Below are 19,997 nucleotides of genomic sequence, written 5' to 3'. Positions count from 1 at the left end.
GGAGAAGGGAGAAGCAGGCGGGCTGGCGGAGAAGGCGGGGCGGGGGACAAGGGAGGAGTGGAGGCGGGGCTCGGGGAGAAGGGAAAAAGCAGGCGGGCTGGCGGAGACGGGGCGGGGGACAAGGGAGGAGAGCAGGCAGGGCGGGGTAGAGTGCAGCAGGAAACCCTATTGCAGAATTTTTCCTACAACAGGAAAGCTAGTTACAAATAATGCTATTATTAGTGTTTATATGCAAGTCTTTGCATGACATGTGCTTTTGCTTTACTTGGGTAAATTCCTAAAAGTGAGAAGGCTGAGTCATATGAGAGATATATGTTTAACTTTTTTAGAAAGTACCAAACTGTTTTCCAGTATGGTTGTAGCATTTTTACATTTCCACTGAAGTGTCTGAGAGTTCCAGTTGCTCTAAATCCTGGCTAATATTTGGTATATTTTAAATTTTAGCCGTTCTAATAAAGGGTAGAAATATCTCATTGTAGTTTTAGTTTGCATTTCTCTAATGATTAATGATCTTGAGCATCTTTTCATGTGATTATTTTCCTATTAATATATCTTTTGTTGATGTTAATTCAAATCTTTTGTCCACTTTTATTTTTTAAAAAATATATTTTATTGTTTTTTTACAGAGAGGAAGAGAGAGGGATAGAGAGTTAGAAACATCGATGAGAAACATCGATCAGCTGCCTCCTGCACACCCCCTACTGGGGATGTGCCTGCAACCAAGGTACATGCCCTTGACTGGAATTGAACCCGGGACCTTTGAGTTCGCAGGCCGACGCTCTATTCTTTTGTCCACTTTTTAAATCTTTTTTTTTAAGTTATAGAGTTTTTATTGTTGTTAATCCTCACTGGAGGATATTTTTTCCATTGATATTTTTAGAGAAGTAAAAGGGAGGGAGGGCAGAAGGGAGGGAGAGAGAGAGAAAAAAAGAGGTGAGAGAGATGTGGAGAGATTTAAGAGAGACACATTGATTGGTTACCTAGTGCATGTGCCCGACCAGGACTGGGGATCAGGGATCAAATCTGCAACTCAGGTATGTGCACTTGACCCAGAATCAAACCTGCAACCTTTCAGTGTGCAGGGCAATACTCTAACCATTGAGCATACTGGCCAGTGTGTACATTATAGAGTTTCTAGAGTTCTTTATATATTCTGCATACAGGTCCTTATCAGATATACTATTTGCAAATATTTTCTTCCACCTTATGACTTGTCTTTATTTTTATCATCTTTCAAAGAGTAGAAGTTTTTAAATTTAATTAAGTCCAATTTATCCAGTTCTGGATCATGTTTTAAGTGACATATTAGGAAGTATTTGCATTTATTTGCATACGGATATTCAGTTTTTCTAGCACCATTTGTTGAAAAGACTGTCATTTCTCCACTCCACTGAATTTCCTTGTACTTTTATGAAAAATGAAGTGACTATACTAAACATAATGATTTACTTCTGGATTCTATTCTGTTCCATTGATCTATTTGTCTATCTGTATGTCAATGCCATACTCACTTGACTACTATAGATTTAGAATAAATCTTAAAACAGGGTTTTGTAAATTTTCAAACTTGGTTCTACACATGTTCTGAATCTCAAAATATGTTATTTAAATATCCTTTAAGATATAATAGACTGCTTAGAGCAAAAAATATTTTTATACATATAATTAACATTCCATGCATTTTTCATTCTTTTTTGTAGACCCATATTTCTACCTGGTGTTATTTTTCTTCTGCCCGAAGTACTTCCTTTAATATATTTATAGTACGGGTCTGCTGGTAATTAACTATTTCAACTTTTGCATGTTTGAAAAGTCTGTATTTTACCTCGGTTTTTAAATATTTCACTGGGCTTAGAATTCTAGGTTGATAGGTGTTTTTTTTTTCCTTTCAGTATTTTAGAGGTGTTCCACTGTCTTCTCATTTGCATTGTTTTCAGTGATAAATTTGCTTTAATCAGTATCTTCCACTGTATGTAATGACCTCCTCCCCTTGGGTTCCTTTTAAGATTTTCTCATTATCTTTGGTTTTAAGCAATTTGACTATTATATGCCATATAGTGTAGTTTCCTTTATAGTCTTGTGCATGAAGTTGATTGAGCTGCTGGATCTGTGAGTTTATAATGTTCATTAAATTTATAAAAATTTTGGCCATTACTTACTCAAATACTTTTTCAGTCTCCCCATTTCCTTTGGTGACTTCAGTTACATGTACATTATGCACCTTAAAGTTGTTACACAGCTCATTAGTGCTCTGATCTCCTTTTTCAGTCTTTTTTCTTTTTGTTTTATGGATAGTTTCTACAGGGTATCCCCAAAAATGTATACACACTTTGAATAATTATTAATTCCATTGGGTTAAATCTGAAAAGAAAGAAGCATCAATTGAACTGTTAAGTGTGTATACATTTTTTGGGACACCCTATATTGCTATGTCTCCAAGTTCACTAATTTTTTCTATTATTATGTGTAATCTGATGTTAATCTCATCCTGTGTATTTTTTTAATTAAAAAATTGTTTTTGTTAATCCTAACCCGAGGATATTTTTCCATTGATTTTTTTTTAGAGAGAGTGGAAAGGAGGGGGATAGACACACAGAGAGAAACATCTATGTGAAAGAGACACATCGATGGTTGCCTCCTGCATGTGCCCCGAACAGGGCCAGGGATCGAGCCTGCAACCAAGGTATGTGCCCTTGACTAGAATTGAACCCAGGACCCTTCAGTCCCCAAGCCAGCACTCTATCCACTGAGCAAAACTGGCCAGGGCTCATTCTGTGTATGTTTCCTCAGTTTTTATCTCTATGTTTGATTTGGGGCTTTTAAAATATTTTTCATGTCTTTATTATTTTGAAATATGGAATGCAGTTATAATAAATATTTTAATGACTTTGTTTGCTAATTTTAACATTCGTGTCAGTTATTGGTCAATTTTTTATTGCTTTTTCTCCTCATCATGGACTGTACTTTTCTGTATACCTGTTAATTTTTTATTAGGTACCAGATATTGTCAATTTTACCTCATTGGGTGCTATATATTTTTATATTACTATACATATTCTTGAGCTCTGTTCTAGGATGCATTTGGCTTACCTGGAAACAGATTGATCCTTTCAGGCTTTGCTGTTTAGATTTGTTAAGTAGGACCAGAGCAGTGCACAGTTTAGGGCTAATTATTTCCCATTACCCAGGCAAGACCCTTCTGAGTACTCTGCCTAGTGCCCTGTGAATCATGAGGTTTTCTTTTTTTTTTTAAATTTCTTTATTGATTAAGGTATTACATATGTGTCCTTATTCCCCCATTACCCCCACCCCCCATTTATGCCCCCACCCCCCTATTGTCTGTGTCCATTGATTAGGCTTATATGCATACATATAAGTCCTTTGGTTGATCTCTCCCCCTTACCCCCACCGTCCCCTACCTTCCCTGAGGTTTTCAAGTTTGGCTGGTGGAACAGGCAGTACTCTTGGACCTGTGTGAGTGACAGGCTCTGTTTTTTGAGTCATTTTATAAGTAGTTCTTTCCCTGGTACAGGTTAATATCCTCACAGGCATGCCATGCACTGATCAGTCCTTTGCTAAATACTCCAGGGAGACCTCTGCAGCTCTCTGAAGATTTCTCTTTGTGTGGCTCTCATTCTCCTATGAACTGTAGCCACCTGGGTTTTCCTATACTCTCAGCTCTGTCACCTCAACTAATGAAGTTCTCCAGATTCTGCCTACACTCTTCCCTGCATAATGGCCTGTAATCTGTCTCAAGACAGTGAGCCTGGAAAATTAAGAGGGCTCACCCTATTTGTTTTCTGTCTCTCAGGGATCACATTCCTTTATTGTCTGATGTTCAGTGACTTGGAAACCACCAGTTTCATGTATTTTATTCATTTTGGGGCGGGGGGAAGAAGTCTTGTTCCCCGCAGGGCGGAAATCCATTCTTTTTTGCTCCATCATGGCCAGAAGTAGCAGTCCATTGACATTTTATAATCCCAAATTTTCATGACCAGTCATAATTTGTAGTCCAATTTCAATTTTAATCTTTCAAAATTGTGGACACCATCAGGCTTCTTGACATAGCTAGATCAGTTCTAAATATCTATATTCAAATGTATACAAAATCTGACACCCAGCAGTATTTATCTTCATACATCACTAATCAGTTTGTATGTAAAACATAGTATCATTTGCTTAATAATAACAGTTTAATTCAGGGATTCATGGTTAAATGAATATCCTTTGAAAGACTCTAGTTCACTTTTTCATGTTCAGTGAGGTGTGCATTTTACCAAAATTGTCCATTGTCCTTTGTCCTTGGCCCAAACAGTAAAATGCTTTTATCACATCACTTTGGTGGGATATAACTGATAATCCAATATAATTTATGTGCAAAAACAATCACATGATTACTACTTCTGAGTTTAGAGGAGTAATTTAATACATGTTCAGTTGTTTTACTCTTGAGCATGGATCACTTCTTCTGAAATTCTTCTGTTATCTCTAAAATTGTCTAAAGCTTAGATTTTCACTTAAAAAATGCCTGTAACTTTAAATGGTGTCTAGATGCAGTTACTCACAATTCATCTGTATTCTTTAAAAAAAAAAAATATATATATATATATATTAATGATTTTTTTACAGAAAGGAAGGGAGAGGGAGAGGGATAGAGAGTTAGAAATATCGATGAGAGAGAAACATAGATTCAGCTGCCTCCTGCACACCTCCTACTGGGGATGTGCCCACAACTAAGGTACATGCCCTTGACCGGAATCGAACCTGGGACCCTTCAGTCCACAGGCCGATGCTCTATCCACGGAGCCAAACTGGTTAGGGCTATCTGTATTCTTTAAAAGGAAATAAATGTCATTATGCAAGACCCAGTTACGTCTTAAAGTGCAAATGCACATATAAAACCTGACAAAATAAAATAGCTTACACTTAGCTTTCTCTGTATTCATATTACTCTAAGAACTTTACATATTTTTAAAATGCCTTTAATCTTTATAACAAGCCCATGTTATTATTTTCATCTTATAAATGAGAAATTTGAGGCACTGAAAGGTTTAGTAATTTGCCCAAGGTCACACAGTTAGTAAATGGCAAAGTTGGGATTCAAATTCAAGCAGTCTGGCTCCAGAGTCCATGCTCTTAACTCATAACACCTCAGGAAAACAAAACCACCTTTCTCTCAGTTCTGTTACCACTCTTCAGATAAAGACGTTCCGTAAACATTAATTGAATTCATATTGTGTTTCAGACACTGCTAAATAAGCTCCTGGGAGTATGAAGTCCAGATAAAGTGGCTGCCCTCAAGGAGGTCACATCTGGTAGAAGATTCTAGTTTGAGCATAAATATCACCATTTTTCACATTTATATGTGTACTGCATGTTTGGAAGAGGGAGGGGTACTCATGTGTGCAACAAATTAAACAAAGCAAAATCTGTGTTATTTGCTGCCCAGTGCAGGAACATTATTTGGTGGTTTGTTTGTTTGTTTTCTTTTGAGAGGTAGGGAGAGGGAGAGAGAAACACCGATGTGAGGGAGAAACATCAATCAGTTGCCTCCTATACGCGCCCCTACTGGGAATCAAACCCTCAACCTGGTATGTACCCTGACCTGGAATCAAACCTGCAACACTTTGGTGCATGGGGCAATGCTCCAACCAACTGAGCCACACCAGCCAGGGCTATTTGGTGTTTTTCTGATTCAGATCAGTTTCCATTTTGGAAGCACCAACAATTATTTTAAAGTTAAATACTATTCTTACAAGGAATTCCATATTCTATATATTCTATATTCTATATCTAATATTTTTTATATTCTAGATCCTTGCCCAAGGTCATATAACTAATAAGTAGAAGAGCTAGGATTTGAACCCAAGTCTGTTTTACACCTCTATATCCATTAATTCATGTTTGGCTCAGCTTTCATTTTAATAAGTAGTCTTCAGAATTTAAAATAATTTACGATATCTCTCTCCACCCCTTCGTGAAAACTAGCTATGTTAGTGTTAGTATTAATTCTCATTTATTATTATTATCTCCTAATCTATAGGATTAGGTTATAAGTGGGACATATCCATTGAATATATAATTCTACATATGCTCATTATATCAAACTTATTGTTTTGTTCAACTTGTTTATATATTTGCAAATTTTTATCTGCTTGTATGATCAGTAATTAAGTAGGGTATGTTAACCTCTCATTCTGATGGTATATTTTTCAGTTCCCCCTTTCTTTTGTAAGTATTTGCATTAAAATATTATTCTGAAGTTTTAGAAATAGATGTATGTAATTTTCTAACTAAACAAACCACCTTTTCTAAAGTATCTTTTTGTGGGCATGAAATCCCACAAGGGTGCAATATTAAGATATTTCATCTGAGTCTTGTCACCCCACCACTAACATGGAACAAATTGTCCATCAGAGCTCAGGTTTGGACACATGTAACTTGAGCTGTGGTTTTCTCGGTAGATAATCCTTGCCCTTTTATATTTTTCTGTTTGTTTTTTTAAAATTTATTTATTGAATTTGTAGGGGTAACATTGGTTAATAAAATTATACAGTTTTCAGGTGTGCGATTGTATAATACATCATCTGTATATTGTATTGTGTGTTCACCACCCCAACTTAAGTCTTCTTCCATCACCATTTATCCCCTTTTTACCCTCTTCTACCTGCTCCTATGCCCCTTTCCCTCTGGTAATCACCATACTGTTGTCTGTGTCTATGAGTTTTATATATGTACTAGAGGCCCGGTGCATGACATTCGTGCATGGGGTGGGTGTCCCTCAGCCCAGCCTGCACCCTCTCCAATCTGAGACCCCTCGAGGGATGTCTGACTGCCCGTTTAAGCCTGATCCCAGTGGGATCGGGCCTAAATGGGCAGTTGGACATCCCTCTCACAATCCAAGACTGCTGGCTCCCAACTGCTCGCCTGCCTGCCTTCCTGATTGCCCCTAACCGCTTCTGCCTGCCAGCCTGATCACCCCTCACCACTCCCCTGCCAGCCTGATTGATGCCTAACTGCTCCCCTGCCAGCCTGTTTGCCCCTAACTGCCCTCCACTGCAGGCCTGGTCACCCCTAACTGCCCTCTCCTACAGGCCTGGTCCCCCTCAACTGCTCTCCCCTGCAGGCCTGGGTCCCTCCCAACTGCCCTTCCCTGCAGGCCTGGTTGCCCCCAACTTCCCTCCTCTGCCAGCTTGGTCACCCCTAACTGCCCTCCCCTGCAGGCTTGATCGCCTCCAACTGCCCTCCCTTGCAGGCCTGGTCCCTCCCAATTGCCCTCCACTGCTGGCCTGATTGCCCACACCTGCCCTCCCTTGCAGGCCTGGTCCGTCCCAACTGCCCTCCCCTGCTGGCCATCTTGTGGCGGCCATCTTGTATCCACACGGGGGCAGCCATCTTGTGTGTTGGAGTGATGGTCAGTCTGCATATTACTCTTTTATTAGATAGGATATATTGTTTAAAGTATTACATATGACTCATTTTTCCCCAATTGACCCCCCCCCCGCCATTCCCCTCTCCCTAGGACAAACCCCCATTGCCCAAGTATCTGTGTCTATTGGTTATGCTAATATGCATGCATATGAGGGGTTTTTTTGTGTGTGTTTTTTGCTTAATCCCTTCACCCTTCTACCCCAGCCCCCAACTCCCATCCCTCTGACAGCTGTCAGTGTGTTCTCTGTATCTATGAGTCTGTTTCTATTTTGTTTGTTAGTTTATTTTATTCACAATCCTTGCCCTTTTTACTATACACCTGTGAGGAAATTTCAGTGAAGGGCTTTAACAAGTTTTCCAGTTTTCTTGGGCTTTAGTTTTTCTACTAAACTCTAGTGTCAATTAATTGGGAATATATGAATGATCACAAGTTTTCTAATTTCAAATCTGCCTGGTTTTCTTATTTGTGCTTCCCTTCTTTTTTTGAGTTATATATTTTGAAATGTGATATACCATTTACCATAAAAATATATCACATAACTCATTGCATGTGAAAGCATTATTGTTTTTAAAACGTTTTTATTGATTTTAGAGAGAAAGGAAAGGAGAGGGGGAGAGAGAGGAAAAAAAACATCGATGTAAGAGAGAAACATTGATAGGTTGCCTCCTGCATGCCCCCTATTGGGAATCAAGCCAGCAACCCAGGCATATGCCCTGATCTGGAATCAAATCACCAACCTTCTGGTGTGCAGGACGATGCTCAGCCAACTGACCCATACTGGCCAGGGTGAAAGCATTATTTTCTATATTTTCCTTTTTAATTTCTAGAAAATATTCTGTCCTGTGGTAAAGGGGTGGTGAGGGTGGTGAGGCAGGTAGCAGGTTTCTTTTTGAAGATGTTAATGATATATTTAGTATAGTTATGATTTGTTCTTTGAGTTATGAGTTATTAAGAAGTGTCTTTAAATTTCCAAAATGTATTGGGATTAAAAATATATTTTATTATTGAATTCATATTTAATTTTCTTGAGGTCAAAGACTGTGGTCTGTAAGAGAATGATTTCTTTGAAATCACGAAGATTTGCATTATAACCTAATACAATGGTCATTTGGGGGAATAAATGTTCCATATGTGCTTGAAAAGAATGCAGTTATCCAACTGGATATAGAAATCTACATATGCCCATTAAATCAAGCTTATTTTGTTGTTCAGCTTTTGCTGGGGCTCCTCACACGGGGCACCACCTTGCCAGGGCTGACCAGTAGCCCCTGAATGACAGATGAACAGATTACTCTGACACAGTTGCATTGTGAAAGAGAGGGCTAAGGGGTTGCCTGGCTCAAGGGACCAAGCAGTCTTGATTTCCTGCCTCGATAGGCCTTTATTGTACCAGCAGTTTGAGATAAAGTTTATCTTTTAGAATAGATACAATCAGCAGGGTAAGTAATATTGGGAGGTTACATGTGTTTGCAATGTCCTTTAAGCAAGGGCATCCAGGGATTAAGCATAAGGATTCCAATAAACACCCGGGGGTCTGCTCATGCACAGACTTGTTTGGAAAGGTCAAAGAATAATTAAGGGCACCACCTTCGACACTCCCCTAAGTCTCCCCTAAGTTGGAATTCCGATAAACAGGGCAGGTGGCCTTCCACACACTTCCCTTTTCTAAGAATGTCCTCCTTACAAACTTTCCAACCAAGTCTTGTGTTCTCCCCAACAGTCTATAGGCTTACTAATTTTTTTATCTTTTTTTTTTAATTTTTATTTTATTGATTTTTCACAGAGAGGAAGAGAGAGGGATAGAGAGCCAGAAACATCGATGAGAGAGAAACATCGATCAGCTGCCTCTTGCACACCCCCCACTGGGGACGTGCCCGCAACCAAGGCACATGCCCTTGACCGGAATCGAACCTGGGACCCTTGAGTCCGCAGGCCGATGCTCTATCCACTGAGCCAAACCGGTTTCGGCACTAATTTTTTTATCTGATTGTACTAGCAATACAGTCATGCAGTGCATAATGTTTCAGTGAATGACAGACTGTGGTGTTATACCATAGCCTAGGTGTGTAATAGACTCTCCATGTAGGTTTGTGTAAGTACACTATATGATGTTCAAATAATGACAAAATCGCCTAGTGACACATTTCTCAGAATGTATCCATCATTAAGTGGTGAATACTATAACTGAAAGGTATATTAATCTCTCATTTTGATGGTCGATTTTTCAATTTCTCTCTCTAATTGTACATAGTCGTCTTTTATATATATTTGGAGGTGTTCTATTAGTGCATATGAGTTTATTTACTCTATGTAGTGATCTTTATCCTTTGTAATGCCTTTGTTTCAAAGTTTTATTTTTAGATATTAATATATCTACCTCAATTTTTTTTTGGTTAGCATTTACCTTATATATCTTTTCCCATCTTTTTTCCTTTTAATCTTTCCTTGTCCTTATGTTTTAGATGTGTCTCTTATAAAATGGCACCCTAGCTGACTTTTAAAATTGTATCTAGTGTGTTAATCTCTGTATTTTACAGGGTGAGTTTTGGTAACTTATGCTTTTTATGTTTATTTATATACTAGAAAATTTGTGCACTCGGGGGGGGGGGGTGTCCCTTAGCCTGGCATGCACCCTCTCACAATCTGGGACCCCTTGGGTAGGGTCCCTAGGCCTGGCCTGAGATCAGGGCCTATCAGGACTTTCCTTATCCCAGCTGCAGGCAGCTGGCCCCACCCCCACCGCTGCCACTGCTTGCCATCTGTGCAGCACTGCTCCCCACCCCCTGACACCGGTGGCCTTCCTCTGCGGGTGACAGGCATGGGGTGTGATAGCTTGGCTGGCCTGGGCCTCCCTCTGTGTAGTGATCGCTGGCCGGCTGCACACCTGTCACAGAGTCGCCGCAGGTGGCCTGGGCCTCCCTCTTTCTTTTCTGGGGGGTGTGGCCAGCCCTGCAAGGGGTTGTCTGCCTACCTGATTGCCCCTAACCACTTGCCTGCCTACCTGATTGCCCCTAACCACTTGCCTGCCTACCTGATCACCCCTAACCACTCTGCCTGCTAGCCTGATAGCCCCTAACTCACTTGCTTGGGGGCGGGGCCAGCCCAGTGAGGGGCCGTGGTGGTTCTAGTCTCTGGTCGTGCTGGTTGTTATGCTTATGGTGGCTGGCCTTTTATTATATAGGATTTAAATTTGTTTTTACCTTCTTACCTTTTGCTTTTTATTTGTCTAATTTTTTCTATGCTTTCCTTTTTCTGCTTGCCTTTAATATTGTTTTCTTCTCCCCACTACTGATTCTGTAAGATCTCATTTCAAGTTAGTTGGCTGGTAACAGGATTAATGTTGGAAATCTCAGCAACCCATAGTTGAAGGTAGGGCTGGGGATGGGATGTGGATTTTCTGAAAGATTTTCAAGTGATGGGGAAGAAGAAACAGGGAGATGATGGAGGTAATGGATGACTGAAGCTAAAAATATATATATTTTGAAATTGTGAGATAAGGATGTCTGATAGGACTTGAGCAATGGGAAGTGGGAGGAGTGTGAGAGGAAGCCTTAAAATAGAACCTGGCCTGGCTGGTGTGTCTCAGTTGTTGGGCATCGACCTATGAAGCAGGAGGTCACCGTTCGATTCTTGTTCAGGGCACATACCCAGGTTTGGGCTCAGTCCTCAGTGTGGGGCATGCAGGAGGCAGCTGATCGGTGATTCTCTTCATTGATGTTTCTATCTCTCTACCCCACTCCCTTCCTCTCTGAAATCAATAAAATAAAATAAAAAGAACCTGAAGGGATTAGGTAGTGGAACTGAACTAAAAGCTAGTAAAAAGATAATGAGGGTCCAGCTGAGTTTGGAGATCAGGAAATTGATGATACCTGTGTAATCCATGAGCTGCTGATTTGTTGAGCAGTGCTTCATCCTTAATCACATATATGATAATTTATTTCCACAATGCATTTGCTTGCTCTGTTCAATATTTTATAACTAGAGGCCTGGTGCACAAAATTTGTGCACAGGAATGGGAGGGACCCCTCAGCCCAGCCTGCACCCTCTCCAATCCGGGATCACTGGCTCCTAACTGCTCACCTGCCTGCCTGCCTGCCCGCCCCTAACTGCCCCCCCCCGCCAGCCTGATCACCCCTAACTGCCTCTGCCTGCCAGCCTGGTTGCGCCTAACTGACTCCCCCCTGCTGGCCTGGTCACCCCCAATTGCCCCCCCCACCAGCCTGGTTACCCCCAACTGCCCACCCCCGCCGGCCTGGTCGTCCCTCACTGCCCCCCCCCCTGCCAGCCTGGTCACCCACAACTGTCCCCTCTGCCAGCCTGGTTATCCCCAACTCCCCCCCCTGCTGGCCTGGTCGCCCTCTACTCCCCCCCCCCTCTGGCCTGGTCGCCCCTCACTGTCCCCCCTGCCAGCCTGGTTGCCACCAACTGACCCCCCCTGCTGGCCTGGTCACCCCTCACTGCCCTCCCTGCCGACCTGGTCACCCCATGAAGCCTGCTGTTCAGTCATTTGGTTGTCCCTCACTAACCCCCCTGCCGGCCTGGTCTCCCCACGCTGCCTGCTGTTCGGTTGTTACTGTGAGGGTGTCCTGACCAATTTGCATATTACCCTTTTATTAGTATAGATTGCTTTGGCCATTATCCTGCCTGATTCAGGCCAGTAAAGCACTAGCTCTAGAATCAGAATGCCTGGGTTTGAATCCCAGCAACTTCATTTACTTGCTGTTTATTTATGGGAAAATTAACCTAACCTCTCCTGAGTTCTCATTTATAAAATGAAGATTATAGTACCTCACTCTTGGAGTTGCTATAAAGATTAAATTAGTTAACATATGTAAAGTACTTGTTTCTTGGAATATAGTAAATTCTCAATAAATGGAAATGTTGGGGTGATGACAACAGTGATGATCAGTAATAGTGGTGGCATGTGCAGTGCTGTGTGCCAAGTATTGTGTTAGGTTCTGGTTCAGATACATAGAATAAAATTGACAAAGTCCTTGTTCTCATGGAGAGTTTATATTTTCCTTGGGGATAAGAATTAAGATGATTTCCTCAAGACTATCTAAGAAAGGGCCTAGGAAAGAGGCTGTTGTATAGTTCAATAAAGACCAGGAAATAGTCAATTTGAGAAAATGTTAAGGTTTCAGGAACTTGTATAGCTTTGCTGGCTTTATATTTCTACTAGGGGCCCAGTGCATGAATTCGTGCACCTTGAAAGGAACTGTGGGCCGCAAGGCTGCGGTAGGCACAGGGGTGGGTCTCAGCCCATCCTCCGAGCCCCCACACAGCCCCTCCTGCCACGGCCCCTGGTCACCTGTCTGCTGGCAGCCCAGCTCTGGCCACCTCCGCTCTCATATGCTGACAGTGCTGGTCTTGCTCGCACCCGCTGAATGTGTGAAGCGATTGGGGCCTGCGCCAGCAGTGGGTGCGAGCAGCAGCTGCTGCCCTGATCGCCCCTCAGGAGCAGAGGAAGGTGGAGAAGCGCTCAGGGGGGATCAGGGCCAGTAGCTGCCGCTCACATCTGCTGATGGCGCTGAGTGATTGGGACCAGTGCTAAGCGCCGGCAGTGGGTGCCAGCAGTGGTTCCGGTGCTGGCTGCAAGTGCGAGCGGGGCCGGCACTGGCAGTGGGTGAGATCAGCAGCTCCTGCACTGGTAGTGGGTGCAAATGGGGCCATTGCTGGCAGCAGGTGCGAGAGGCAGCTGCCGACCCCGATCTCCCCTCAGGAGGAGGGGGAGGTGGAGAAGCTTTGGTCTGGCACCCCTGCTCACCTGCTCCACCATCCCGCTGCAGCCAATGTCCACCATGTTCCACGCATGCCCCCTGGTGGTCAGCGCACGTCATAGCGATCGGTTGTTCGGATGTTCTGGTTGTGCCACTGTTCAGTCTATTTGCATATTAGCCTTTTATTACATAGGATTATATAGGATTATCCAGTAGGGAATTAGTAAAAAAAACAAAACTTAAGTTGAAAGAGTTTGTTGTCTAGTTTTAAGGGAGAGCAGAGAAAGTAAGTATGAACCTCATATCTCTCTCCTGGGCTCTGACTCACATGACTACCAAATATATATTTTCAGATATAGTCTCTCTTCCTAACATCCAGCTTTGTGCCTCCAACATCCTGGGTCTAATTACCTGAATATGCTGTGTGCAGGACAAACTCAATATGACTAAAACTATGCTTCTTGCCTTACTTCTAAACCCATTTCTTCTCTTATAGCATATACAAATGTTTAGATAAATACTTTACCAAAAAAGAGAATTCAATATTTTCCTGCAACTACTTCTTTTCCACTAAGGAATGTATTTTCATATAGATCTACCACCTTTTTAATGGCCAAATAGTATGCTGTTATATGGAAGTAGTATTTGGTTTAATGATTCCTTTGTTAAAGAACTTTTTTTCTCTTGCAAATGATGTTGCAGTAACATTCTTGTACATATACCCTTGCATTCACATTTGTGTGAATATTTCTACTAGGTAGATTTTTAGAAGTGGTATTGCTTGACTAAGAAGTATGCATATTTTACAATGTGTTATGTACTACCAAATTGCACTTCAGTCTGTCCTTTAAATCAGTCTTTTATATTATAGCTAGAGTGATCTCTGTAAAATGAATTTGATCATGTGACTTCCCAATATAAGAAACAAAGCAACAACAAAGATGTTTGATGGATTTCTATTGTCTATATAATGAATTTTAAAATTCTTAATTTTTAAGAGTATTTGAGATTTATATAATCTCCTACCATTGTCCTCTACCAGCAAACATATACTCTGTTGTATAAGACAAAATTCACCTCTTCTGTAAAGCCTTCCATGTATGCAGTGCTCTCTTTTCCCTCTCTATGCAAGTTAGAATTAGTTACTTCCTTCTTTAAGTTCCATAGCATTTAATTTATGATCCCTCTGATAGAACTTAGTACATTGTACTGTATTTTTGTGTATCTGTTTGCCCTACTACTCTGTGAACCTAAGGCAGGGACTGTTTTACGGATCTCTCTATTTCCCACACTTTGCACAATGGCTGTCAGAGTGGGTGCTCAACAAATGTGCATGAAATGGATGAATATATCCTTGAGGTAGTGTTAGCAATAAGAGATCAACCAAAGGACTTCTATGCGTGCATATAAACATAGCCAATGGATACAAGACACTGGGGGGGGGGTGAGGGCATGTGCTGGAGGGGAGGGGGGCCAGGGGGAGGTCAATGGAGAAAAAAGGAGACATATGTACAACTATTTGTAATACTTCAAACAATAAAATAAAATTTAAAAAATAACTTTGGGAGATAGAGTAGGTGATGGAAGTTTTGAAATGTAGCAGAAAGCTGACTAAATCCTGGGAACATGGAAGTTGGTCAGGAAAGGAAAAATGGGCTTCAACTGGCAGGAGTCCTCATGTGGTTTTCACTTCTACTATAGAGACCAGCTATCGGATTTTTTGCATTAATAGACTTGGGGCTTGAGAACATTTAAAGTATTGAAAATTGGATGATTGAGGATCTGCTTGGTGGAGGGGGAGTTTGACTCATTTCATCTGAGCTCTTTCCTGACCAAGATGAAAGACCCAACCCTTTCCCAGAGTCATGAATAAGTTTTTATTTGAAAAATCAAAGCATCTTAATTTTAAATCGAAGGCCTATATTTAATTCAGGTGGGGGTAGGAATGGTAAATAGGTCAGATAATTCTACATTGTCTCTTTTTAAAATATATTTTTATTGATTTCAGAGAGGAAGGGAGAGAGAGATAGAAACATCAGTGATGAGAGAGGATCATTGATCGGCTGCCTCCTGCATGCCCCACACTGGGGATTGAGTCTGCAACCCGGGCATGTGCCCTGACCAGGAATTGAACCATGATCTCCTGGCTCATAGGTTGATGCTCAACCACTGAGCCATACCAGCTGGGCTGCACTGATTGTCTCTTTAGCCTGACTCAAGGGGAAAGTGGTCTATTAAAAGCCTCTAGAGCTGTGGGCCTATTCTGGAGTAAATTATCTGTGTGAAATTAATTCTTAACTTATTTCAGGCAACTCTGGTAGCTCTCCTACTCTGGTTGTTTTGAAGAAAGAAGAATAGAAGAAAAAATAGAATAAGTCATGTCAGAGATGCTTGACCTCTCTTTTCTGTCTGAGATGGAAAGGGATTTGATCCTCAGTGTTCTACAACGAGATGAGGAGCTCCGGAAAGCAGATGAGAAAAGAATTAGGTAAGAGTTCCAGACAAAGCATGGGTTCCCAGGCTTTTGACCAATGATATCCAGACTTTTTCTTATAACTCTCATATGACTTTCAGAGGAACTTGTGTATGAGGTTTACAACTCTTCATTGGCTTAGGTTGGGCTCTGAGGTGATTGTTTTCACAGAACTAAACAGTTTTACTGTCTCTACTCCACAACCCCTCTCTCTCTAACCTGTGCAGATCCTGAATCAACTTGTTCTTCTTTTTGGGTCTCGGCAGGCGATTGAAGAATGAATTACTGGAGATAAAAAGGAAAGGGGCCAAGAGGGGCAGCCAACACTATAGTGATCGGACCTGTGCTCGGTGCCAGGAGAACCTGGGCCGTTTGACTCCTAAGACCAACACTTGTAGGGGTTGTAATCACCTGGTGTGCCGAGACTGCCGTATCCATGAAAGCAATGGTACCTGGAGGTGCAAGGTGTGCACCAAGGAAATGTGAGTGTCACTTAGGACTGAGTAGAGAGAGGAAATGAGGCCCTAGCTGTGGTGAGACTTTCTCCTCTCAGCCTTCGTTGGTTGAATAACAAGGACCATTATCTATCTGTTATTTTCTTATATTCCTTCCCAGAGAGCTGAAGAAGGCAACTGGAGACTGGTTTTACGACCAGAAAGTGAATCGCTTTGCTTACCGCACAGGCAGTGAGATAATCAGGATGTCCCTGCGCCGCAAACCTGCAGGTACAGGATCTTTCTGGAGGTGGTTCCTTTAGGTGTTTGACCTCAAGTCATAGATCCTCTGGTGTGAAATCCGCATGTATTCTTATTGGTGGTATCTTAACCTTCATGAGCTCAACCTGATTGTGGGAGAACATAAAGATTATATTGCCACCCCTTTTTCAAGTGTAATGTGTTTCCCTTTCCTCCCTCATCACCACCACTCTGCCATGTTTTTGTTTGTCTTGAAGTGAATAAAAGAGAGACTGTGGGACAGTCCCTCCATCATCAGTCACAGATGGGTGATGTCTGGCCAGGAAGAAAGATCATTCAGGAGCAACAGAAGGAGCCCAGGTAAGAACCAATCATTTCAAGAACTGCTACACATCTCTTTAATTCTATTATTTTTTACTTTGTTCTGTCTCTAAAATAATAGATGTTCATTGTAGGAAAATTGGGAAAGTACAGAAAATAATAAAGAAGGAGGGGAAAAGCCCTGGTCAATGTGGCTGTTAGTTGGACATTGGCCCATGCACCAAAAGGTTGCTGGTTTTATTCCTGGTCAGGGTACATGCCTGGGTTGCAGGCTTAATCCCCAGTAGGGGTCGTGAAGGAGGTAGCCAATCGATGTTTCCCTCTCACATCGATGTTTCTCCTTCTCTCTCCCTCTCCTTTCCTCTCTCTCTAAAAACCAATGAAAATATTTTTAAGGGAGGAAAACAATATTCCTAATCCTACTACACATATGTAAACATTAATACTTTGGCATATTTACTTTATAAGGAAAATTTTAAAGATAAATACAAATAACACATACTCATTATTGAAAATTTAATCAATATCTCTATATATAAAAGCCTAAGCGACCATTCAACTGCTCAACCGGTAGCTATGACATGCATTGACCACCAGGGGGCAGACGCTCAATGCACAGGCATGGAAACATGGAACAGACTGATGAATCTCAGAGGGAAGGGGGGCGGGGGGTGGGCGGGAAGAGATTAACCAAAGATCATATGCATACTAGAGGCCTGGTGCATGGATTCCTGCACCGGTGGGGTTCCTTGGCCTGGCCTGTGGGGATCGGGCCGAAACCAGCAGTCTGACATCCCCTGAGGGGTTCCAGATTGCGAAAGGGCACAGGCCAGGCTGAGGGACCCCACCGGTGCACGAATCCATGCACCAGGCCTCTAGTAGGAAATAATAAAGAAAGCAACAAATCGCCCAAATTCCTATTTCTCAGGGTTTACATGATATAAAAATTATTTCAGATATCTTTTTTGCATATCTAGTCATAGAGGCAAGAGTGAATGGGTACATAGAAAAAACTTTGTAATATAGGGTCATAATAAATTTAAAATATTTTGTTTAATTTTACTTGATTTTATCAGACTGAAATACTTAAGTAAAGTTGAAGAATTGCTAATCTTCAGACAAATGTGTTTTTTTTAACCATCCTACCTAATAAAACAGTAATATGCAAATTGACCGTACCTTCGCTATACCCATAAGCCACGCCCACCACCACGCCCACCACCACGCCCACCAGCCAATCAGGAGCAAATATACACATTAAACCAGCAAAGATGGCGGGGGGAGGGGGCAGCACCCGCTGCCAGTGGAATCCAAGCCATGATGGTAGACTGGGGCAGGCGGTTAGTGCCAGCAGCCGGCTGACAAGGTCCTGGATAGGGGCTTCGAAGCCCTGATCAGGGATCATGGACCAGGGCAGGCGGTGTGGGTTAGCGCCCGCAGCCGCCTACCCAGGTCCGCCATCACGGATCATGGACCAGGGCAGGCGGCGTGGGTTAGTGCCGACAGCTGCCTGCCCAGGTCCACCATCACGGATCACGGACCAGGGCAGGAGGCGTGGGTTAGCGCCCATAGCCGCCTGCCCAGGTCCACGATCACGGATCATGGATCATGGACCAGGGCAGGCAGCGTGATCACGGATCACGGACCTGGGCAGGAGGCGTGGGTTAGCGCCCGCAGCCACCTGCCCAGGTCCGCCATCATGGATCACGGACCTCGGCAGGCGGCGTGATCACGGATCACGGACCAGGGCAGGCGACATGGGTTACTGCTGACAGCTGCCTGACCAGGTCCGCCATCCCGGATCACAGACCAAGGCAGGAGGCATGGGTTACCGCTCGTATCCGCCTGCCCAGGTCCACGATCACGGATCACGGACCAAGGCAGGCAGCGTGGGTTAGTGCCCGCAGCCGCCTACCCAGGTCCGCCATCACGGATCATGGACCAGGGCAGGCAGCGTGGGTTAGCACCGGCAGCCGCCTGCCCAGGTCCCGGATAGGGATCACGGACCAGGGCAGGAGGTGTGGGTTAGCACCGGCAGCTGCCTGACCAGGTCCCGGATAAGGGCTTCGAGTCAGCCGCCGCCAGCGGCGGCTGACTTGAAGCCCCTATCAGGGATCACGGACCAGGGCAGGCAGCGTGGGTTAGCACCGGCAGCCGCCTGCCCAGGTCCGCCATCCTGGATCACGGACCTGGGCAGGCGGCGTGATCATGGATCACGGACGAGGGCAGGCAGCGTGGGTTAATGCCCGCAGCCGCCTGACCAGGTCCCCGATAGGGACTTGGAGTCTAGCATAACAAAAATAATATTCAGCAAAAGCAGGAGACAAGGTTTCATAAGTTCTCCCCCAGGTCACCACTGTTCTCTTATACATTTTAATTATCCCAGATTTTGCCTGATGGGATTTGATTTGAATTATGCCTGATGGAGATTACATGGCATGAATTGTAGGCTCATTCTTTTTGTGGTTGCCTGACTGAGAAAGGCCTTGGAATGAGAGAAGGTACTTTTATTTTCCTTTTTCATTCTATAGAGACTGAGGAATTACAGTTATATGAAGAAGTTAGTGATAGAATGAAATCTCATGCTGTAGTTTTTCTGTAAGTTTTATCATGTGGACTATCAAAAACTTGGTGGGATCCTTTTCAAGAGGTGTTACAAAAATTATGTTGGAATTAACATTCAAGAATAAAAGGAGAGAAGTGAGTGATGGGTAAAGGAAAGAACTTTGTCCTAGAAACCAAATAGAAGCCACATAAACCTTCAGATTCTTACTCATTGTGCTTTGGAGGTATTAAAGGATAATTTTTAAAAAAGGTAAAATCATAACTCATAATCTGTATAGATAAAAGGCTAAGTGACCGACATTTGTCCATCCGTCTGACCAACCAGTACATATGACACACACTGGAAATTTAAAAATAAACTTTGACTTGCACACGTGCCATACATATAAAGCTCTCGCTGGCGCTACTTTGAATGTTGCATTTGGTGGGAAAGTTCTTTTCAGAGGGGATTTTTGTGCCACCATGCTATACGATTGGCCATAGTACAAATAAGTTTAAAGTACTGTAGTGTTTGGGGATGTTTCAGATAGTTGTCTCTTAAAACAAATATGAGATCAGAGGATTCTGCTTATAGTGAATGGTTAGTAAAAGTTGGAGATGGCAAACTTGATAGCAGTTTTCATTTAGGAATGGATATTATTGAAATTCCCCATGAAATGATTTTTAATGGATCTATTATTAAAGCCACCTTTGGAAATAGTATATCTATAGATAATATTAAAAATATATCTAAACATGCAATTCTTTGTTCAAAAAATGAGCACGTTCAAAAATTAAATGAAGAAATTTTG

General features: G+C 42.5%; 1 protein-coding gene across 3 annotated transcripts in view; it reads left to right on the top strand.

Annotated features, from left to right (window-relative positions):
- The window catches only part of SYTL4 (synaptotagmin like 4), a 93,029-nt gene that overhangs the window by 19,639 nt on the left and 53,393 nt on the right, over positions 1-19,997 (top strand). For 2 of the 3 annotated variants that reach the window (XM_079764794.1, XM_079764792.1), the window contains exons 2-5: positions 15,461-15,640; positions 15,892-16,107; positions 16,241-16,350; positions 16,578-16,680. In XM_079764794.1, coding sequence (XP_079620920.1) covers positions 15,531-15,640; positions 15,892-16,107; positions 16,241-16,350; positions 16,578-16,680 — 539 coding nt within the window. In that variant the 5' untranslated portion in view covers positions 15,461-15,530. Of the gene's footprint in view, positions 1-1,055; positions 2,684-15,460; positions 15,641-15,891; positions 16,108-16,240; positions 16,351-16,577; positions 16,681-19,997 lie in introns of those variants that run through there. The other variant, XM_079764793.1, reaches the window with a different exon arrangement.

Source organism: Cnephaeus nilssonii (genome assembly GCF_951640355.1).
Source record: "Cnephaeus nilssonii genome assembly, chromosome: X".
In the NCBI taxonomy this organism is placed as follows: Eukaryota; Metazoa; Chordata; class Mammalia; order Chiroptera; family Vespertilionidae; genus Cnephaeus; species Cnephaeus nilssonii.
This window is presented reverse-complemented; position numbering and strand designations above follow the sequence as displayed.